A 24,349-nucleotide genomic window follows, 5' to 3' on the forward strand; every position below is an offset into this window, starting at 1 on the left:
TTTCTCTCTAAATCATAGCCTGGAAAGATAAAAATGGTGAATTTTTCTAATATGATTGTTGATAAGATGCGAGTAATTTTTTATCTGCCCATAAAGACGTTACTTATTTTGGTTGTCCTTACTTCATAACTGTCAAACTAGCTGTTATGTTTTAACTTATGAATGAAATCTTTGCTCCTTTGTGAAAATACTGAAATATCCTCTTCCTTATGAATTTCTATTATTTTCTGCTCTTAGTTTATATTTAACTAAAATAAATTGTTGAATCATAAGGATACATCATTAATACATCACGCTTTGAGTTATAACTCGCACTTCAACTTATTCTGATCCAATTCATTTTGACTCGAATTCTGATCCGTCCACTACTATAATTCGTTTTGACATGTTCAAATTTGACCCGACCCGACTCGTCCATCTTTGAAGACTGTGTTCTTAGCACGGCCTAACTTGTTGAAAATGTAAACAGTGGACCCTCAAAGCTTGGACCAAAAGAATCAAATGATGACACGTGTACTTAGCACGTGAGATGTAATGTCCTAATCCAATGCTTAAAGGGTGGGGTCACGTGACATGTCTTGGTTTAAATAATGAACAGCATTTGGTGACCCAAGACTCAAGAAAGAGAGAATAAAAATGTCTGCATCAGTATTATGGGCCAAGAATTCTAGCCCAGTACTTCGACATGTCGTTCACAGGCTTATCTATTTGCTTCTTAATTTACAAAGTTTGCACCCCACCAAATTGATGCTTTCAACTTTGCCGAATTTGCTATTTGATGCAGCGCTAAAGTGGTATTTTCATAATTCAAAATGAAGTTAAAGATAAATTCAAGAATTTAAGTTAGTGATATCAATGAATTCCATTTTAGTGTAAAGACTATGAATTAATGTTCTTATGCTATGTTGCATTTGATTGAAAATTTCATTCATAAGTGTACAACAAAAACAATATAATTAGTGTATTCCCACAATTGGGGTCTGAGAGGGTAGGGTGTATGCAATACTTACCTCATCTTTAAAAGGCAGATATGCTGTTTTGGGAAGACCCTCGGCTCATTCATAAGTGTAGTTTTAAAAAAAAATTGATGTTAAGCATACAAGTACTTTTACAGTTTAATCAATAGAACGACAAGTTTGTTTATAAATGAATGATAACAACAATAATCTTTTTACTTGAAAAAGAATAAAATTGGCTTCTAAAGGTTCATATCCTCTCATAATTTTAAAAAGATTAGTAGTTCTTTATATTTTTATGTAGCTCCAAAAGAGGACGCCATTTTGATAACATTAAACGAAAAAAAGGAAACTTGTTTTAACATTGAAAATTATGTCGAGAATTTAACCAATGTATTTTTCCTTCAATGTGAATCATATTTCATAAAATAATAAAAAGGGTTTATTATACATATGGATTTTTTTCAAATAGCCAAAGCTCTTGTTTTTTATTTAGAAAACTTGGATCTCGTTTTTAGAATGATGTGATTGTTTGGTTTTCCTTGGTTGCTTCTATTAACATTTATTTATATATATGTAGGATTTTTTTCGCTCATAGCTCGGGCCAGAAACTATTTATATTTCATAACCTAAAAAGTGTATAAAAATAGAGAGAATCAAGAAAAGAATCGAGAACAATAATTGTAGTTTTGACACATATTAACTCCAATGTAATGTAATTATTAAAAGAAAAATTAATATAGTTAATATATTGATATGAGTTTTTCACATAATATGTGTGATTTGATTCAAATTGTCCTTTTTCTTTTCTCCTAAAAAATCATAAATAAAAATAACATCAATTAAACAGGTTGAAAAAGAGAAATAAATTGATTGGATGGATTGCAACACCCATTTGTGGGAGTGGAAGCAGCATAATAAATTTCCTACCACAGATATGGTTTTGAAGAAAAGAGTCATTTTTTAGTCATTCACTTTGTCAGAGAAGACTGTCACTCTCTAACAGTATTGAAAAGCTCATCTCTCTCTCTCTCTCTCTCTCTCTCTCTCTCTCTCTGTACCAAAGCACGCTTCTCGCATTTGAGAAAGAAACCAGAACAAAATACTCCACCTTTTTTAGAAATATATAAAAATATAAATCTGCTGCGTTTGATCTGAGTCTTCAATTGACCTTTTCTTTTCAACTTCTACAATTATATTATGCATTTTGTGGTGATATATTGATTGAAATTTCGCTAGCTGGAAACATTGAAGAAGAAATGCTTGAATACGGCTTCGGATTCATCGAGGTCAGTCTAGTTTTGCAATTTACATTATGAGCTTGTTTCGTTTTAGACGATCGTGTGGTAACTGTTTGGACGATGATTTGTGGTTCAAATATATTATTTTTGATTTTTCTTTCTTTGTAGTATGTGTAGAAATTCTTGTGTAATTTCACTTTTTATCATCCTGTGCGTGTATGAAGGAGTTGATTAAGTGTTAGGACTGTAATACTACCAATCTGTGGGAGAGCTCTATTTTTGCTAACATATTTGGGCAATTGGGCTGACTTCTGCTAATACTGTCTTTATTGTCATTTCATCTAATAAAAGGACTATTTTCACAGTATGATGTGAGGTAGATGAAGCTAAAGCTATGAGTTTTTATTTCTGTTGTGTTGGATATCGATCTGTTTATTTTACTTCTGACAAAGTATATCTGTTTATTTTGTGAATTTTATGAATACTTGGACTTGAATAAAGCGGAACAAATAATAAGAGGATTCATATATCCAACACCAGTTAGTTTGGGATTGAGACATAGTAATTGATGGATATATGGTTCCACAGAAAATAGAAATTTGTTATTTATCAGGACTATGTGTACTGTGTTATTCCTTTCTTTTAGGTTTTAAGCTCTTGAATCTTTGCTTAAAACTACTACTACTAGTATTACGTTTCTTGACGTTCGAGCTCATAGAACCTGGCATACAACCATAAGAACCAAAAGCACTCTATATTTCTACATAATGTAGGTAATTTCCTTGACTCTTTCATTCAGCACCACGATTCATGGTTCATTCCGGACCCCCACCCCCTCCCTTAACTGGAATAAATGCGAAGAATAAGTGTGGCACTTATTGGCATTGTTTGGACGTTATCCTTTTACCTTGTCTTCTCAACTTGGTAAATGCTCAATGAATCAATATTTTTATGCCTTGCTGTGTTTCACTTCCTATTTGTCGCGCTTTTGTTTAGCTCTACCGACTAGCTTCATTTTGTTAGTCAGAGGTTCTCTTCAACTATATTGAGTTAACGACTTTGTCGTCGAACTAGGTAGACAGGAACACATATGGGATGGAGGGCTGCACCGGAAGGAATTATGCAGAGAGGAGCAGAGATTAGTGTCAGCGATTCCCGCAAGGTTCATTTATGGCGTCCACTGGCGTTGGCCATGGAGGAGCAGGCAGTTCTAGAAGTGCTAATGGATTCAAGAGTTCATCTAGTTCAGTCGACTGGCTGGGAAGAGAGATGCTTGAGATGAGGTTGAGAGACAGGGTGGACCATGATGATGACAGGGTGAGCTTCTAAATTTGATTGCACCAATTAGTTAATGTTTCATGGTTGACTCTACCACTAGTGGTCTTAGTCAGAGCGCTAACTAGGTGCTCTGTTATGTTGAATAGATCATGCTTTTACTGGAGTTTTCTGGCTTTTGTTTTTCTCAGGAATAGTCAGCCTGACATTACTACTGCTTTAGTATTCATGTTAGGGCCTTAAGATGGAGGCATTTGGTCCGATGTACTTCACATTCATAGGCTTAAATACTTTGTGTGCCTCTTTGGATAGTCAGGATATGAAATGCCTAGTTAAATCAGTTAATATTAGCCTCTATAATTGTATTCATTCATATGAACTTGATGACAAGTCATTTTAAAGTTCAAAAATTTGATTTTAATGTTGAAATATCCTTGTAATTCAGTTGTCTCCCACCCGATGGATCTATCAAAAAATACATATTACAGGTTTTTTTTGGTTAAATGCCCCAAGAAACATGATTAGATTTTAAATTCTTCAATGATAATTATAAAATAAGAAAATGATAATTATAATATTAAGGGCTGAAGTCAATACCATCATCACTGTATGACTTACTCTATAACTCAATCTTCTCTAACAATCCTGTGTTCCTCTACCATCTCTCTCCTGTTCCCCCCAAGCTGCAGTTTCTCTCTTTTCTGCTGCCTGTCTGAGACTTCCTTCCTTTTCATTGTTAGATTAACAAGGAAGTTTGCTTATAATGGTCTACTATACATATATATTGATCTTGTGCCTCTCAAGGATACTACTTCCACTGAGCTTTAGAGCATTACAACTTCAGTGATCATTTATCTGGCGGACATCATTCTTCCTATCTTTTTATAATAATCATGCAGGACAGTGAACCAGATATAATTGATGGTGTGGGTGCAGAAACAGGGCATGTTATTAGAACCAGTATTGGTGGTCGAAATGGTCAACCCAAGCAGGTTCTAATTAATTATGAGAAGTATTACTTATCATGTGGTTGGGATGAAAAATGACTGTTTTTATTGGGGTTCACAGAATGTCAGTTATATAGCAGAACACGTGGTTGGAACAGGTTCTTTTGGTGTGGTTTTTCAGGTAAGCAATGCTATAGTTTCTGGGTTATCTACTTCTGCTTTTTCTTTGTGTTCTATGCTATTGTGATATAAGCTTGCTATTGTCATAGGCAAAATGCAGAGAGACTGGAGAGATTGTGGCAATTAAGAAGGTTCTTCAAGATAAGCGATACAAGAACAGAGAATTGCAGATTATGCAAATGTTGGATCATCCTAATATTGTTGCTCTCAAACACTCTTTCTTCTCAACAACAGACAAGGAAGAAGTATACCTCAACCTTGTCCTTGAATTTGTTCCAGAATCTGTCAACCGTATTGCAAGACAATACAACAGAATGAATCAGAAGATGCCACTGATATACGCCAAACTCTATACCTATCAGGCATGTCGTACTTATCGCTGGATGTAAACTCATTGTTAGACACTAGCTTGATTATGTAACCTTTGTGTGTGTGAACAATAGTTGTTGCTCTCATTCTGGACATTGGCTGGTGCTACTTGTCTATATTACTTTGGCTAGTTTTGGGTTTTAATTGCCTTTGTTTAGTATCTAGTACCTGCTGACAGCTCAGTCTTCTTCCGTTATTGTATTTATTAGCTTGTATATTTTGGGTAGGTGGTTGGAGATACATGGTGGGGGATCCGTCATTGAAATGTCACATGGTGCAAAATACCTAAGTTGTGAGCTAGTTTATACTTTATACATTTGGTGTGAATCATGAATGCGTAATTTATCTCTTTGGATTTTTAGACCTTTCCTCTCCCTCTTGTGATGGTTTATCAAGTTACTCTAGGTATTCTGCATGATGTGCGTCACATCTTTTTCACCAGTCGATTGTCTAGTTGTTACTTGGTTATAAGCAACACCTGTGGTTACCTGTAATGTGGACCAAAAGTCCATCAGATTCGTAGGCACACTGGACTTTTTGAAAATAAGTCAACATTTCAAGCTCCATAGCCCACAGGTTGACATTAGACTATTGCTTTCCTTCTGTCCTTTTAATTGTCTGCCTAGCTTTGCTAGTTTTCATAGATAAAGCACATGTATTCTTGAAACCAAGAGAAGGGCCTTAAAATATTTTGCATTGTTTATTTTAGAAAATTTACCATCTAACTACTTGCAGAAAATTCAAGTATTTAATACTGGACTAGTTATTGATTTCATCCCATTTATTGTCTCACTTTATATACCTTTTTCCTTTGTTTGATTCAGATATGCAGGGCGCTGGCTTATATTCATAACTGTATTGGCATCTGTCACCGTGATATCAAGCCTCAGAATTTACTGGTGAGATGTTTCTTTATGATAGTGGATTTCTGCGTTTCTAAGTACATCTGTTACTTCTTATTTTTTTCTTGTTCTGGGCCTCATTCTTTCTGGATCAAAGGCCCATAATCATGACCGGATAATAGGTGTTTATTTGTTTTCTTGAACGAGTATGATTAGCTGCAACGTGTTAAGTGCACATGTGATTTTGTAACTTAATAATCTAGTTGGATCACTGTACTTTTTTGTTTACAGAATAGACTTTGATATGATTCTGTATTGTATATTTAGATATCATATGGTTAAACTGAGTGAACAAAATTCCATACTTTAACTCATAGAAAGCACTATTAAAATTAAAACTGTATTGCAAAAACGGAAGAGGAAAAGGATTGAATAGAGGAACGCCCAAGTATTTCGCATAAATGATTGCGAATTATATATTTTCAGTCTTATGATGTGTGTATAATGATATGCGATGCCTTGTAAAATACTCCAATTTTGGGAAAACTCTAAGACCATAATGAGTGAAGTGGTAAAGGGCATTGAAGAGGCTTCTTAACTTAAATTTAATTATTAGACAAGCCAGTGAGCAGGCTATAGAGTAACCAAGTAACTTAGTATCTAGCAGATCAAGAATGCAAGTCCTTTTAAGTTGAACTCTCTAAGAGGATATACATTTGTACCTTTTAGACAGAGATGCAATAGCATAATCTTATGGTAAAATACTTGATGATTTCAAGCTTAATATTGGGTAGTATTTTGTTACTGCCATTGCTGGTGTCTTCTGATTATCTTCATGATATTTTTATCTTAGTAAGCTGAAATACTGTTTAATACTTAGGTAAATCCACACACGCATCAGCTGAAGCTTTGTGATTTTGGAAGTGCAAAAGTTTTGGTAATTTCTCTCGCAAAGACCACTTTGCATTTAAGGGTCATGTTGCACCTGCTTCAGTTCTCTGACTTAGTTCTTTGACCACTTGTTAGGTGAAAGGTGAACCCAATGTGTCATATATCTGCTCGAGATATTATCGTGCCCCTGAACTCATATTTGGTGCCACCGAATACACAACAGCTATTGATATTTGGTCTACAGGTTGTGTAATGGCTGAGTTACTTCTTGGACAGGTATATCCCTGTCTTAATTTGTGCTATTCTTGGTCATATGTTGTATTATTTGTTCTAATACTTCTAACAAATCCTTTTGGTGGACAGCCATTGTTTCCTGGAGAGAGTGGGGTTGACCAATTAGTAGAGATTATAAAGGTGGATTTTAGATACTTTTTTATTCTTGATACTATCTTCTCAAAAGATACTGGCTGATTTATTTTCCATTACAATTAAGTTGGAGCTTTTTTTCCCTCAGTAAATAAGAGAGCATGTCAATACATTATCACTTAAGAATTCGCCAATTTCTGTACAGTATGATCATAGACTTATAATGCATATGTGATATTGGTACCTAATGTGTATACGGAAAATATCCCAGTTTTCTTAGTTCAACGGGCAATAGATAAGAAGAAGCAAAGATCTCGTACTCTGCATGTGTTGAAGTTTGTGCAACTTGCACACATTTGCTTTTGTTCTGTATTAGATATCTTTTATTCTATAATCTATACTAGATATCTTTCCTTGAGTCTATGAAGTGTCAGTCATCCATTTTTTAACATTTAAAATGCCTAGCTAGTTTTAGGGTTTTTTGTTGATGAACACATTAATTCATGTCTGTGGTGCTGTTATGCATGTTAAAGTGCTGTTTTCTGTTTCTCCTGGAAGAGAGTGGAGGGAGGGGGGTTGATTCCTCTTTGTATATACCCTAAGAGACTACTTTTAATTTGTGAGTACTTTTGCTTATAATGTAGCTGCACATGTTGATGGGAAAAGATGGATTGTTATTTGTGGCCTACTTATGCAGGCAGGATTTGATCATATATTAACTATTAAGTGCTGTAGAGGTGTCGGTATTTGCTGTGTACCATCTGCCTTCATAATAAATTAACTTTTTTTCCACTTCAAATTCTATGCAGGTTTTGGGGACACCTACTAGAGAGGAGATAAAATGCATGAATCCTAACTACACCGAGTTTAAATTTCCACAAATAAAGCCACACCCATGGCACAAGGTATGCTGCATAAAGTAAAGTTGAAATTCAACCTATAAACCTTGAATATTGGTGCTCACTGCTGCTGCTTATGTGCTCTTGGTCATTTCATCACTTTTGCTTTTTGATGAGAAAATGAGCATTGATTATAGCTTTTATCTTTTTCCTTCCTTCTACTGAATGTCGGAAATACGTAACCAGTACCATAGGCTACTTTAATTCATTTTTTTCTGATGTCAGTAATGGAGGATGGCATTTAAAATACTTTTGTTAATCAATTAAAGTTGGTCAAGGAGAGTTTTGGAAGTTGCTTATTTCTGCTTAACAAGATTAAAGTCCAAAGGTGGATAATATACTTCAGCCAAAAAGAAGGGCCAATAATAGATTAAAAAAATAAGTATCGGTGAAAGCCATGCCTAAATCTGATAACTTGATTTTTCTTTTGGTTGTATTTGCCTCATTTTATTGCTTGTACTGGATATAGGCTGATAATCTCTATGGAAGAATTAAGGAAAATCCTACAAGAGAACCCCCCCCCCCCCCCCAAACCCCAACAACACACACCCAAAGAATTGCTGCTTTAGAGAAACATATAGGACCGGTTGGAAACAATTTTACTGACACCCTTCTATGGTGTGGAAAGACGGGACACTGGTAAACACGAACTATGAATGAGAGCAGTCTGTGTTAAAAAGTAGAACCTGCTGGCAAAAGATAGGAAACATGTGGCGCTTGGATCCAGAATATCTTACATGATGGTGGTACTTGGATTCTCCTCCCGAATATGATACTTGAAAATCATAGTCTATCAAATATCATGAAGAGCATGAACATTCTTCCCATTGGTTCACATGTGTCAAAACTTATGCTATCAATTGGTCCAGTGAGATCTGGACTATATTATCTTTCCATTTAATCCATGGAAACATCCTTATTTATTGTCTTTTATTCCATATATTTGGATGAATTGTGCTCCTTTTTTTTCCTAAATTGTTTTCCATCATATGCAGGAAGTTCATACTTCTCAGTCGCCACTTTCCCTCCGATAAAATATTTCTTGTATGTAAGTCTAACTTACCTCACAATGCATCTTGAAGGTTTTTCAGAAGCGATTGCCTCCAGAAGCGGTTGACCTGTTGTGTCGGTTTTTCCAGTATTCACCCTATTTGAGATGCACTGCTGTAAGTCTACTTTCATTTTGAATCTATTCAATCTTATTATGTTGAGGTTTCGCTGTAGTAGCCTATTGATTTCTGCTTTGGTCATGCAGTTGGAGGCTTGTATTCATCCATTCTTTGATGAGTTGAGGGATCCTAATACCCGTCTTCCTAATGGTCGCCCTCTTCCACCACTTTTCAATTTCAAGCCGCAAGGTAATGTACTGCCAAAAAACAGCTATTTTGCCATATTGTAAGCGTATTATGTGACCGATTTATTAAATCAGATATACCTGATTTTAAGAATCAGGCTCTTGTTTTAAATAATCCTGATTCCAACTGCAACTACCTGTGGGAAAGAAAAAGACGAGAGAAAGGGGCTACCTTTAGTGACTAGTTCATTCAGTACTTTGGTGACCGAAGCTTTTGCTTGTCTTGACCTGAATAGAGTGGAATTGTTACAGTGTGTTCATATAACTGACTTTAACTAATTTTGATTGCGGTGTAGTTGATTGATCATGATAATGTTCTCTAATTTATGGAGGTGGTTTAACCACATTTTTTTTTAGTAGTTTTTTTTTTTTTCCTTTTCTTTGAGAAGGCTAACCACAACTTCAATACCACATGGGCAAATTTATGCTGGTTGGCTGAGCTCTTTCTGCCCCAGCATGGATTTGACTGCTTTTGCTCTAGTTATTCCCCATTTAGGTTGATCCTGGGATCACTTTGCCTAGTTATGTTGCACCTACAATGTTAAGGAATGTAGTTAAGGAATGTGGTTAACATTGCTAAGAAACTAGTACCACACATGTCCAATTGTCTAACAATAAAAATAATCAAAATAGCTAACTTCTATCATTGATAGCTAGTCCTAACTGTTGTATTTTAATCTTTTGCCGGATCATGTAATCAGTCAGTGTCTATGTAACATAGCTTTGAGCATGCTTTCTGTTCATTGATGTAATACTCCAATAATACATTATTTGTATGCAATATCTGTCTGGTGTTTGTTTACACTTGATCATTGAAGGTGTCATATCTTAGTAATCTGATCAGGGAGATATTGCTAATTACCAGCTACTACTTCATGAAGTTTTTCTCAAAGCACCGATTTCATGAATTTGTTTATGAAAATTGATTGTGCAATTAGAGTTTTATTGAAAAAGTGTAAAGAAACGGATGAAAATGGGAGTCGCTAATCTTATAACTTCAACCTTCAAAATGATGTCTGGCTGTAATTTTTTCTTCTCAGCAAGCGTACATAGTTATATTTCATTATTTTCTACTAATGATTAAGCGATATAGCATTCAGCATTCTCCACTTTTCTCATTATCTTTTGGCAACATTTTGCTCGTGTATAAATATTCAATTTCTCAACCCTGAATTTTTCTCAATCTTTTTTGATGTTGACGATGCTCTTTTGCAGAGCTCACTGGAATTCCTCCTGAAACTCTCCAGCGCCTCATTCCAGAACATGCTCGAAGACAGAATTTATTCATGGCTTTACGATCCTAGTGATTCTTGTTTTGCCACTGTCCCCATTTAGTTAGCATCTGTAAAATGTGGTAAAAGTGGTGGTTGCACAACATCCAGTACTGCTTGCTAAATGTTGTTTCAGATCAAGTTCACATAGCTATTAGCTTGCAATTATACGTTTGTGAGAGCATCTTGTAATCCGTTCCCAATAACTGTTACAGATAGTGTGCATATATGTCAAATCAGATTTTGTATATGTAAGGAAACATTTGAGGTTTAGGTTTGGATGACGAAAAGCTGAGGATTTTCATATAACTATATGCGTCTTTTGTTTCATCACCAATTTGCTTGATGGGTAATAATACTAGTTAAGACGAAATACTTGTTTAGCACCCGGTGTTTACACCAAGCTAATGAGTATGTGCCATTTGTTTTCTGTACACTTTTGTTACCTAACCATGGCCAATTTTACATGCTCCTATCTCAATTTATCACTTAGCCATGGTATACCAATGCGCTTTGGTGCAAGCACCGGATGTTGGTAAGCTTTCTCTGTAAGTATGTTTTTTCAGCGTTTCCTTGCCTGAGTTATTAAATGAAACGCGTAGCATCACATATTCACATGTCATTTATCTGGGTTCTAGAAGAGCTGTTTCAGAAACTTGGATTAGTGTTTCTTGGATAATCGTATCTCGAATAGACTGCTACTGCTGATATTGCAAAAGCTCTTCTCATATGGCCAAGAGCAATATGTGTTTCAAAGATCTTATACCATTTACATGTATGTATGTACATTGTTGCTCTGAGATGAAAAGTAGTATTCTTGGCATTGTCAATTTCTTTTCTACGTTGTGGTTTCTTCTCACCCCTTGCTATACTCATATAGGATATGGTGGTTGTAGAAACTAAAATTTTGGCAGTCCTGAGGTGTAAACTAACGAGTTGCCCCATAACTTCGTTTTGCCTGGACGGTTTTCTCTAGAAGTAAGCAAGAAGACTTTCAACAAGCAATGGACATATTGAAAAAATCATATTGAATTGAGCAACCTCATGATTCTGGCCATGATCAGAGTTGCAGATAAATATATCGTCTCTATTCACTTGAGTTGCTAAGAAAAGATCTTCCCATGATGCCAAAGTTGGTGTTTATTAGGCATTAATTTCTCAAAAAAAAATTTTCTCCATCTATTATGAAATAATAGACGCATTTATAAAATATCACATATTAATGATCATATTGACTTGCAATTTGCAAATCACATTCATATGATGAGAGAATATGTTAATAATTAGTTTGTGATCTAAGAAGTCATGCGAATTTATCGCTTACCAGTTATTTACTAAACGCTACCAGTCATTCATTTGAAAGCGTTATGTAGTTGTCATGTTGAAGTACAAAACGTTTGTTGACCAATCCCCATAGACATGAATTGTCTTATAAATTTGAAGGATTTTCATTTTTCATGCAATTAATGAGAAGGAGCAATGTTATAATGCTGGAAAGTAAGTTTTCTTTAAGGGAAGAAGAAAAAATTGGAGCGTAACCGTCCTTATATTCTAGGTTGGGGTGTACATGGGTCGGGTTGGTTCGGATTTTCTAATTATCAAACCAAATCAATTGTATCGGGTTATTAAATCTAAATACCAAACCAAACTAATAAAAGTCGGGTTTTTTAATCTCGGTTTTTCTCGGGTTTTTCGGTTTTTTTTTTTTTCATAAAGTCTTCATAGCACAAAACGTAAAATTTGTGCTCCAAATATTTCTTTAATCCTAGTCAGACAGAATTATATAAGGTGTTTTTCAATAAAATAACATAAATATGAGATGAGTCATGGCATTGTACTAAAATATTCAACAATAAAGATAATAAAATCGCATAAAATAAATATTATTAATAAGCCATAATGAAAACAAACATAATTTAAAATTATGACTAATAAGTACTATTATTTACATGACTAACCACTAAAAGAAAAATAAGTTATACATTTTATCTAAACCACGGAAAAACTAAAAAATAGATATCCAACACTATTTTCATTCATAGTACAATTGAATTGAATGTCTTTTATTAGTATTAGTATTGATTTGATTTTGGTTTAGGATTTATTTGAGTTACTAACATTTATGGTCTATAAAACTTATTGGAACATCCAAAAATTATAAGCTCAATCTTGAAATAATACGTTAAAAGATAAAACTATGAAAAAACTTAAGAAATATTTATAAACTACACTACCATAAATATTGTTATGTATTAAATATATCTAAAACTTCTATACATATAATGTCGGGTTGATTTGGTTTCGGTTTGACTTTTTTAGTTAAAACCAAACCAAACCAAATATGGTCGGGTTTTTTTTCCAACACCAAACCAAACCATAGTCGGATTTTTTTTCTCGGTTTGACTCGGATTATCGGATTGGTGCGTTTTGTCGGTTTTATTTGTGCACCCTAATTAGATTTTATTCCTTCCCTTTTCTTCTATATTCTAGTTATTCCCTTAAAAAAAAAAGATCGTGAAGGTGGAGCTTTTATAAGCTATTTCCTCCAGCATTTATTTCTTTTAGGATTTGCCTCCTTTCCGCAATTTCTAATTTTTTTATTTTTTATTTTTTATTTTTACATTTTTGCATAAACTTAAACTCTAGAATTATGTTACCGTGGTTCATCCCCCCCCCTCCCCCCCCAAGTTTTCTCATATTTTTCATAAGATATTTAACGATTTGTACAATTTTCTCTCCGTTGTGTGACTTGTGAGACATAATTTTGAAAAAGAAAAAACTAATAAATTAATTGTAGTGCTTTATTTTAGCAAACATTGCCTAAATGCCATTTCATTCGCATTACTTTACCAAAGCGGGCTAAAACCCCATATTCAATTTTTTTTTTTTTTGGTTGTGTGTGTGTGTGTGTTATCTCCTAAAGCAGCTATCTTTACTTACTTTGCTTCTCTTATTTGGTTCTTTCCGCTTTTGAAAGCTATTCTTGTACTTTGTTTGGCTAAACTCTTAGCAAATATATGTATTGGATGTTTCAGATTGTTCTGCTTATTCTAGGTGATTCTATTTCCTTTTCGCTGAATGGATATGCTAATGCGTGCTTCTTTTCTTAGTTTTTTTTTTAATTTTCACTTAAAAAATAGATTTTTGAGTTGTTATTTAATAGTTTGGAATTGCCATCATGCCATGTAATGCCAAAAAATGCTTTTTTTTTAAATTTTTTATTGTCAAAGTATCATTTCTTTTGGTTTTATTATTTATGGCACAAACTAAGTATTTAACTAGCATAATTAGCACAGTTGATATGGATATAGTTTAAAATTCACTATAATTTTTAGCATAATTTATCTATTCATTCTATTTAGTGTTATAGAGGAAAGAGTGGTTGTCTTGATAATTGGAGGAGGAGGGAGAGAGCATGCACTCTTGTCATGCTATTTTCTGTGCACTAGTAAATAGTAATGCTGGAATTTCCAGCTCAGGAGACACGACTTGCATATTAGACCTTAATGTTTTAGATAGTTCAGTTGTGATCGCTTTCTGTCGTAAATGGAGAGTTGGGCTGGTTGTTGTGGGACAAGAGGCTCTGCTTGTTGCAAGACTTGCTAATGACCTTGTTGAGGAAAGAATTCCTACCTTTGGCCCTTCTTCAGAAGCAGCTGCTTTAGAAGGTTCTTAGAACTTCATGAAGAGTTTATGTGATAAATATTGAATTCCAACTGCAAAGATCTGCGCCTTGTATTTTTTTCTCTTAATGAAATTTTTTGTCATGGAGTCTATAATTCTCCCTACAGTGAAGGGAATGGCTGAAGAAGGCTGCAAGTTTGTCGGGGTTTTGTATGTTGAGCTCATGATCATGAAATCAGTTTTACCAAAGTTAATTGAGTACAATTTGCGATTTGGAGATCCAGAATGTTAGGTTAGTTGGATTTGTTAGTATTGAAAGTGGTGTTAGTACCATAGATCTTTGTTTCAAATTACGGTTGTGAAACATTCGCTCTTAGCTAATGTGTGTCACACATTATATTATTTGCTAAGTCGATATGGAGTTAGTCTTTCAGCAGCAATGGATGCCCCCGGAGTAACATATACTTTCATTCATTTGTGAAATTGAGTTATTACTTCCGAGTCCTACAAGTGAAGAATATTATTTAATAGGTTCAAAATCATTTTTGCGTGGAATACTGATTAGTTTAGGGGGTGGATCATTGGTGGTGATATTGCTGGGTAAGTTGGTGCTTAGTTCTGATTCCTGAACTTGACAATCGCGTTTGTTATGTGATTTCCCTTATCTTTTAAGCATTCTTATTCTGGATAAAAGGTTCATGTTGCCTACTTTTATAGTCTTCTTTCTGTTTGTTGCAATAATAGTTGCAACCTTTTCATAATAGAACACATGTCCTAGAATGTGTAGTTCCATCACATTTTTATCGATGTATGGTGCGGCCCTTCCCTGGACCCTGCTTGAACACGAGATGTTTCATGCAACGGCCTACCCTTTTTTATGGTACCCACCATACCATCTTTGACTGCATATTTATATCTAAGACAATCTGAAATTATAGAATTAGTTTACTTTAGACCCTCATTGTCCCTATTTAATGGCATATAAAGATGCAATTTGAGTGGTTGAATAGGGGTTCAAGTCAAGTGAAAACTTTGGGTTGAACCTTTTCTGGTTAATCAGTAACCTCAAAAAGTTACTGATATTTTTACTAGGATGGAAGTCAAATATATTGTGGTAAAAGAGGTGATTGAGAGACCCTCATTTGTTCCGTATTTGTGGAGCATCCTTTTTAGTGTGTTCAAAATATTAACAGATGGCTTTGTGTTTACTTGGGTTTGCCAAATTGGTCTAATTTAGAGCAACAATAGTTGAGTTAGTCCGTCCTTTGTGTTGTATCTCGTGTGCTTTGTTTATTTCATCAAAGCAGAATTACAGGGAGAGGAAATTCTTGGTCACTGAAAGAGTAAAATTTTAGTTTGGTTTATTCCGCTTCTATGATGTTTGTCTAACCCCCTAGTTATAGCTGGAAACTTTGTTTGGTTACTTCTTCGGAGGTGTTGCTTGGAACATGCTATAAACATTAAAGGTATCTATAGAATATAATTTTTTAAAATGATATTCATTTAAAATAAAGGAAAAAGGCCATTATCACCCCTATACTATTGTAAATAGTACACGTTTGTCCTCCGTTTTACCTTACGTCCAAAATCCACCCTACCTTTAACAAAGTTGATGTAATTGCCCCTAACCCTAACGGATGGTCAATGTGGCAGCTGACCCACTTTATTTTTTTCACGCCAGCTGCCAAGTCAGCTTTCCATTAAGTTGAAAGCTCCAATTCGACTCCCAAATTAGATTGACTCAATTTCACTCCCAAAATTTTGACCCGTAACCATTTTTCCACTAAATAAATAGAAATAACCCGCGTAAAACGAGTAGAGGCCTTCATTTGATCGAACCTTCTAGTACTTGAAAGAAAACGAGAGAACCAAATCCGTTTGTAGAATCCTTGCGTCCAGTGCCGATTTCAAGCAAAGGTAAGAAGTTATTCCAAAAAACTTTATGTTTCTGTTAGTTTTATCTCTTTCTTGTATGTAAGTGAAGTGAAGTTTTACTGGGGTTTCAAATCCCTTTCAGATTTGTTGTTGGTTGGTTAGGGCTTCCAGTTCCTCCTTTCTTTATCGATTATTTCAAGTTGATAGATGTGTGTAACCGAAGTGTAGTTATCATAGGATTTTGAATTTATTGTTTATTGGAGTTAGGTTTTTCAGAATTGTTCTTGGTTGGTTGGGGTTTTCACTTCTCCCTTTCTTTGTCGATAATTTCAAGTTGGTAGGTGTGTGTTTTGCGTTTGTATTCAGTTGCATGTGGTTTTTCATTATTAAACCGTAATTTTGTTCTTTTTATTTGCATGTGCCTCATATCTGGTTTATGCTTTCTTGGTATTGAAAAGTCCTTTGGTGGTTTAGGGTTTCAATTTTAATATTTTGTGGTCCCAACTTCCTTTGATTTTTTTTGTAGAAAATAAGTGAATCAGATTTTTGTACTGGCTTTCATTTATTCTTTTCTGCGTTTTATTAGAGGGTGGGGCATGGGACACTTTATTTGTTACTTTAATACTTTAATGTATGACCACCCTTATCTATGGCTACATCTATTAATTTATTAAAGTTGACTGACTTCTTCAATGTGTGGTACATTCTATTTTGTTCTGCCTTCTATTAGTCTTTGTTTATTTATGTTATCTGATTTTAGTTTGTATTTTATATTGTTTCTATATTTTTTACCTTAAGTGATTTTAGTGTGTCTTAAATATGTATATTCTTTATTCTGCAGTTTACTAACAATTGTCCTGCTGGATTTTATCTTTCATCATGGTGGAGAGTGGGTCAAGAAACCACTCGTGGCATACTCAAGAAAATTTGTGCACACCAAGCAAGGTTTTGACTCTGACTTGCTTTCCTATAATGATTTAGTAGATGAATATATTTCTAACTTGGGGTATATAGGAGTCCAACAACTGATAGTTAATGGTCCTTTTGGTACATACTCTGAAATAGAAGGTGATTATGGCATTAAGACTTTATTGGACTTTGTTAACAAGCAGTTTAATGTTATTAACATATTTGCTGTAGAGGAATGTGAGCCAAGTATTAATGTACCTAGTATAATCCATCACAATGAGCATGATGAACCTGATTAACTTGAAGTTGCCACTGATTGTGATGAAAGTGATAATTGTGATGATAATAAATATGTCGTTTCTTCAAACTATGATTCTGATAGACTAGAGAAACTTTTTACACAAAAGAAGAGAGACATTAATGATAAATTAACTGACTATAAAGAGTTGGATAGGTCCATGACATTCAAAGATATTACTGAAGTTAGGAAAGTGATAAATATGTATGCACTTGCAAATGGTTATGGGTTAGAGCAACTTAAAAATGACCCAACTAGGCTTAGGTACATTTGTGAAGTTGGCTGCCCTTTTGTATGTCACATATCTAGGAATTCTTCAGGGGGTGGGGATGAATTTAGGACATTAAATTCAGAGCACGCTTGTGAACCTGCATATGAGAATCATAGAGTTAATGCCAAGACCATTGCTGCATACTTCAAGAGAGGGTTGCAAGATGATCCAAAAATTAAGGTTAGAGAGATAAGGGCAAGCTTGAAGGCTGCATTTAATGTAAATGTTAGTGAGGCAAAGTGTAAGAGGGCAAAAAGATTGATTTTGGGGAGTCTTGAAGGGAGTTTTACTGATGAATATAATAAGCTGGTGGCATATGTTAATGAATTGAAGTTTGGTAATCCTGGAAGTGATGTGATAGTTAACTTATCAAAGGATACTCTTGCTGAAGGCAAAAGAAGGTTCCTAAGGATGTACATATATTTTCATGCAATGAAAATGGGGTTTAAGAGTGAGTTGAGGCCCTTTATAGGGTTGGATGGAACCTTTTTGAAAGGGAAAGTTAATGGTCAGCTTTTGGTGGCAGTTGGTCAAGACTCTGCAAATTATTTTTATCCATTATCTTGGGCTATTGTGGATAAAGAAATAAAATTCACATGGAACTGGTTTTTAAGTCATCTACAAATGTCACTGGACCTTAAGATGGGTGAAGGAATCATTTTTATCTCGGATATACAAAAGGTATGAACACTTTACTTTATTATTTGGGGCAAAAAAATGCACTTGCAGGACATGAGACCTTTGTGGAATCCCATGTCCTCATGCAATCTGTGCCCTACTGTACAAGAAGGTTGACCCTTTAAGTGAGATTCACTGGTACCTTTCCAAAGAGGCATATCTCCAAAATGTCTTGTATTTGCATCTTCTGTTATTAAATTTTAAGACATCATGTCATTAACTGCATATGTGCAGTGTAAATGTTAAGGACATAGTATCCTTAACTTCATGAGTGTTGTGTAAATATTAAGGACATTGTTCGATTAATGTCCAGAAGTTAAGGACATTTCAGAAACGTTTGTCCTCAATATTAGATTCCTAGTTCAATATTTCAGGACGTTTAGAAAATTATGTCCTAACATTTACTTGTTTTGCTTAATATCCAGAAGTTAAGGATATTTCAGAAACGTTTGTCCTCAATATTAGATTCCTAGTTCAATATTTCAGGATGTTTAGAAAATTATGTCATAACGTTTACTTGTTTCGCTTAATGTCTAGAAGTTAAGGATATTTCAAAAACTGAATTTGATTCTCGTTAATCCCCACAAAACAAACTCAAGTAAGGAATACAACTTCTCAATAGCAGTACAAACAAATTCCAATAGCTAATTTGATTCAATTTTCACGAAATCAACAAAGCCCAGGTGGTCGTCTTCTCTAAAATCGGCTTCACAAATTTTCGACAAAACCTAGCAAATTAGATCACAAATGGTCCAAATATGTAGAATTAACTCACAGAGGTGTTTCCCAACAAATATTTTGAACACCCAATTGATTTTGAATATCCAAATCTTCAGAGAAGAAATGAGAGCTTAAGTGCCGGAGAGAAGCGATGTTTTTGAGATTTTGATAATGAAAAAGGGTTGAAAAGAAAAAAGATGAAGAAAGGGTAAAAACATCTATTCATATTAATTATAACAAAGTAGTGGCTATATATGCTCAGCATTGAAATTGCTGGCCAAATACTAAATAGCATCTTAATAACTGGCTTGTTGCTGTTGTAAGCCCGAATTGAGTAATAGCTCACTAATATAATTGAACTAACGTTTAATATTGATTTCTAAATCGAATTTAGGTGCTCGATTCACTAAATTTCAACTTAGGAATTCTTCAGGGGGTGGGGATGAATTTAGGACATTAAATTCAGAGCATACTTGTGAACCTGCATATGAGAATCATAGAGTTAATGCCAAGACCATTGCTGCATACTTCAAGAGAGGGTTGCAAGATGATCCAAAAATTAAGGTTAGAGAGATAAGGGCAAGCTTGAAGGCTGCATTTAATGTAAATGTTAGTGAGGCAAAGTGTAAGAGGGCAAAAAGATTGATTTTGGGGAGTCTTGAAGGGAGTTTTACTGATGAATATAATAAGCTGGTGGCATATGTTAATGAATTGAAGTTTGGTAATCCTGGAAGTGATGTGATAGTTAACTTATCAAAGGATACTCTTGCTGAAGGCAAAAGAAGGTTCCTAAGGATGTACATATATTTTCATGCAATGAAAATGGGGTTTAAGAGTGAGTTGGGGCCCTTTATAGGGTTGGATGGAACTTTTTTGAAAGGGAAAGTTAATGGTCAGCTTTTGGTGGCAGTTGGTCAAGACTCTGCAAATCATTTTTATCTATTAGCTTGGGCTATTGTGGATAAAGAAATAAAATTCACATGGAACTGGTTTTTAAGTTATCTACAAATGTCACTAGACCTTAAGATGGGTGAAGGAATCACTTTTATCTCAGATATGCAAAAGGTATGAACACTATACTTCATTATTTGGGGCAAAAAAATGCACTTGCAGGACATGAGACCTTTGTGGAATGCCATGTCCTCATGCAATCTGTGCCCTACTGTACAAGAAGGTTGACCCTTTAAGTGAGATTCACTGGTACCTTTCCAAAGAAGCATATCTCCAAACTTATTCTCATAAGTTACAACCTGTGAGAGGAGAAAAGTTCTGGAAGATAGACCCCTCGCAGAATATGGAACGACCTGAGTTTGTAAGAATGGCTGGCAGGCCAAAAGTAAAAAGAACAAGAGAGACAAATAAGTCTCTTAATAGGCAAGGGCAATGATCTCAATCCAGGAAAGGGAGAGTAATGGCATGTAATAACTGTGGAGAACCTGGACATAATGCTAGGGGATATGCCAAGGTAGTCTATCTCTTGAACAATAAATTTATGCTTCTATTTTATTCTGCCTTGTTCTAACATATAATTGTGTATATTGATAATAGCACTCTAAAGGAAAATAACCAATGGGTGGCAAAACAAGGGAAAAATATAAACAAAAATAAAGAACTTTGGTTGATGAACCTGATGATGAACAACCTATATCCCCAGCTGCTGCAGATATCCAAACTGAAGATGACTTCCATTTATCAGCACCCCAGCCAAGTCAAAACAGTCAAGTTAGTGAATCCAGCAACTTTGTGTTTATGCCAACCCCTACAGTTCAAAGGCAGCTTCCAACTAGCAATGAATGTCCAGATTTTGAGATCCCTAAATTTGAACCTGAGCCTGACATAGCTATAAGACCAAAGAGTATCTCAGAAGCAAGGACAAGACTCCAGCTGAGGCAGCAAAGTGTACCAGTTGCAACCAGACAAATTGAATTTGTTGGTGATTCAAGCGGTGTTAGTCAACCATCGAAGCTTACTTTCTCAGCAAAAGGCATAACATGGCTGGGAAATTCTGCCATCACTGGAAATCAGTTGAACAAACAAAGGTTGACCAAGTTGCAAGCAAGAAAGGGTAGTGGTAAGGAGCAGAAGTGATGGAAATTTGCTTCTAGTGAACTTTTATGATATAAATTTTTTGAAGTGTTGTAATTACTGCCATGACAGTAAACTTTATATTTTGGTTGTGGTTCTTTGGTTGTGATAGTTGGTTGCCATGTTATAACTAGGTGTTGATATCTTTTTGGGGTTATAATATTGTATCTAGTTGTCTTATTAAACACACTTTATGAATATTGATAGTTGGTACATTATGAATCAAGGTGAATATTTGTTGATGAATGTTCAGTTCATTGTTGTCCATTTTGTTCTCTTTTCAATTTCAGTTATCCATTTTTACGACTGGAATGTAAGTTTTTCATTTTTACATTTGCTGCTGTCTTTTATGTTAAATGAATTGGATTGAAAGGAATTAAATGACTTAGTTATTCAACATGCCATTTAGAATAATCAAATATGCAGAACATATACTAGTAAGGGAAAGCAACAAATACTACTACACCAACATCATCATATACTAAGGGAAAAAACTGACCAACAAATACTACTACACCAACATCATCATACACTAAGGGAAAAAACTGACCAACAAATACTATTACACCAACATCATCAAATCTGCGGAACATGGCTGGAAAGCAATAAATACTACTATAGCAACCAATACTACTACAACATGGCTTAATTGACCTAAAAGTCAGCTACACATATATAACTCAAATTTAGCAATCTTGTCTTTGCAAAAAAGTCACTTCATCATCGAGACTGCAAAAAAACCAAGAAACCGTCCCCAAGAAATCATAAGCAACATCCTTGTCTTTGCAAGTTTATCTTCCAACTTGATGACTTTATTCACTTCATATTGGTGTATAGCCTTCATGGCAATTACTTTTTCCTTCAATTTATCCCTTTCCATTTTAACCTCATCCATCGACGATGTTACATCTTTAATATTAGTCCAATCACTTTGCGGGAAGATTTCATCTTCCCATTCCCAAAACCTACATGAACTAGGCTGTCAAACATAATTCAAAAAGATCATTTAGCTAATTATTACAAAACTCTAAACTTGTAGATTTCATAATTACAGTAAACTTTAAAAAAAAAGAAGAGAAAACTGAAATTAAACAATCTTAGGCTTTGGACATTTGTAGAATTTTCTTCCGGGGTTATATGGAGTAGACGAAGTGAAGTGGTTGGCTATAATGCCACAGCGACACCTAATCTGTGATAAACATCTGCCTTGCGACATTTATCAACCAAAGATATGGTGAGAATGAAGAAAAGAGAAATTTTGGGAAGATTTCAGTCGAACCCTAAGTTCTCAGCAATGGAGTATCTTTTGGGGGAGAAGAAGAAGACGTTGGGTTACGGGTCAAAATTTTGGGAGTCGAATTGGGGCTTTCAACTTAATGGAAAGCTGACTTGGCAGTTGACGTCAAAAAAATAGAGTGGGTCGGCTGCCATATTGACCATCCGTTAGGGCTAGGGGCAATTACATCAACTTTGTTAACAGTAGGGTGAGTTTTGGACGTAAAGTAAAACGGAGGACAAACGTGTATTATTTTCAATAGTACATGGGCAATAATGGCCTTTTTTTCTAGTTCCAAACTCTGTTTCCTCTGCTTTGTAGGTCTTGATTGTACGATTAGAGTCTGATTTAGTCCAAATTCTGCTTGCTGCTTGCCGTGGGAAGCTACGTGGGGTGTCTTTGGACTGGTCCCCTGGGTCAGCCATGATGGTTGTAATGGCAAGTAAAGGCTATCCTAGCAGCTACCAGAAATGAATGATCATTTGTGAGCTTGAGGAAGCAGAGCAAGTTGCTCCATCAGTTAAAGTATTCCACGATGAAACTGCTTTTGATGCAGGATCAAATTTGATAGCTACTGGGGGACATGTTCTTGGAGTCACAGCCAAAGGGGATGATCTTGAAAAGGTACGAGATATTGGTTGGGGAGCACTACCTCATAAACAATATTCTTAAGGGTGAATTCCTATAATAGTCGTTTACATATGAAGCATAGTAACATTTTTGGAGCTTGATATGGATATCAGCTTGTTGATCGTATCAGACAACTCATCTGGCGAGGTGTTTGATGGGATTGAAGTATCTTTACTGGAGCCATCCAATGTTAGACGAAGGATCGAAAAATAGATAGAAAACCTTGAATTAAGAGTTAAACACTTTAACAAGGTGACTATAATACTCTCAGATTTTGCTGGCTCTAGTTTGTTGAGCCAACCTTATATCTTATCCGTATATATTCTAATAAAGTAGTTTGTTGCTCGTTGTATAAAGAAGCATTGCAGAAGAAACTACTTTAATATTTTCTATCCTTTTTTTCCTTGAAAGGGGTGCTTATCTTTTGCTGAGTGTATGCTAATACAGGTTAATTGTGGCATATGTTCGTTATCCTCTTGCCTTTGTTTATAAGAGTGGTGGCTTTGAAGTTACCTTTTGGAAAACCCACGGATTCTGTGTAATAGTAGTCGGGTGTTTAGTACTTGTCAAATGATGAGAATGAAATATCATTTAGCAGATCAATATATTTTGAGCACACAAGTCACTTGTTTTCTTGCACATCAAGGATGTTATATTGCAATGTTGTTTGGACACTCTTTACATGGCTTTAAAACTGTCAAAGATTGGAAGAGAATCTCTTTGACATGTATGAGTAGCTTTAAAGTAAAGGACCAAGTTTTTGATGGTCAAACTCTTTATTCTCTATGCTTATATCGGGAAAGTTTGAAATCAAAAATTACAAGTTTTTCATTCACCTCGACCTAATAATTTGGGCAAAAAAAAGAATGGGACGAACTTCCATATTATGATTAGCGTTTGGCTTGCAAGGCAAAACTAAATAGTATAGCAGTTCGTAAATTGAGATGTCAAATCAAAGAGTAATTGTTGATTAACTTTGAATTGGATTAAGGTAAAAATAAAAATTGAAAAAGTTGACTATACAACACTCACTAAGAATTAAAAAAAGAAAAAACTACCCAAAGTGTCACTTTATAAACAATTTTAACCAAAACTAGTCCAAAATAAAATATCTACCAAAAATAACCCAAATATTATTGTGTAACACAAGTCTATTTTGCTAAAACACATAAGTAGTTCAAACTTTTGGAGACATTGGACTTGGGCAAATTGCAATGTTTTAATTCATTTAAGTTGAAATTCAGTTAATCGAGCACCTAAATTCGATTTAGAAATCAATATTAAACGTTAGTTTGTTGGATTGGGTCAAAAGATTACATTAAATAAAAAACTTCATGGACAACCATTGAAAATTGCTTAAGCTTGAATTCAAAAATTTAGATTTTCGAAATT

General features: G+C 34.8%; 1 protein-coding gene and 1 long non-coding RNA gene across 4 annotated transcripts; both read left to right on the plus strand.

The window, feature by feature from the left end:
* Positions 1-1,839: 1,839 nt before the first annotated feature.
* Positions 1,840-10,901, plus strand: LOC107817080 (shaggy-related protein kinase kappa). Its single transcript, XM_016642857.2, has 13 exons — positions 1,840-2,245; positions 3,272-3,514; positions 4,372-4,464; positions 4,541-4,600; positions 4,689-4,961; positions 5,793-5,867; positions 6,691-6,747; positions 6,837-6,977; positions 7,065-7,115; positions 7,877-7,972; positions 9,049-9,132; positions 9,222-9,324; positions 10,536-10,901. Exons 2-13 carry the CDS (start codon positions 3,368-3,370, stop codon positions 10,622-10,624), a joined length of 1,269 nt encoding a protein of 422 aa, XP_016498343.1. The 5' UTR covers positions 1,840-2,245; positions 3,272-3,367; the 3' UTR covers positions 10,625-10,901.
* A 2,442-nt stretch (positions 10,902-13,343) lies between these two features.
* On the plus strand, positions 13,344-21,297 carry LOC142173306 (uncharacterized). 3 transcript variants are annotated; one of them, XR_012702969.1, is made up of 3 exons: positions 13,344-13,645; positions 16,932-17,035; positions 20,621-21,297. It is a non-coding gene; the product is annotated as an uncharacterized LOC142173306 (long non-coding RNA). The 3 variants fall into 3 exon arrangements; XR_012702970.1 differs by lacking the exon at positions 13,344-13,645 and adding an exon at positions 15,732-16,132; XR_012702968.1 differs by lacking the exon at positions 13,344-13,645 and having other exon boundaries at positions 15,732-17,035.
* The last annotated feature ends 3,052 nt before the right edge of the window (positions 21,298-24,349 follow it).

Source organism: Nicotiana tabacum, chromosome 19, assembly GCF_000715075.1.
Source record: "Nicotiana tabacum cultivar K326 chromosome 19, ASM71507v2, whole genome shotgun sequence".
NCBI classification, from domain to species: domain Eukaryota; kingdom Viridiplantae; phylum Streptophyta; class Magnoliopsida; order Solanales; family Solanaceae; genus Nicotiana; species Nicotiana tabacum.

Bases quoted from the DNA above. Each gene is read 5' to 3' on its own strand.
- LOC107817080 (XM_016642857.2), top strand. From the start codon at position 3,368: ATGGCGTCCACTGGCGTTGGCCATGGAGGAGCAGGCAGTTCTAGAAGT. The intron at 4,601-4,688 runs GTAAGCAATGCT...CTATTGTCATAG, and splicing joins CTTTTGGTGTGGTTTTTCAG to GCAAAATGCAGAGAGACTGG. The intron at 7,973-9,048 runs GTATGCTGCATA...TGCATCTTGAAG, and splicing joins AGCCACACCCATGGCACAAG to GTTTTTCAGAAGCGATTGCC.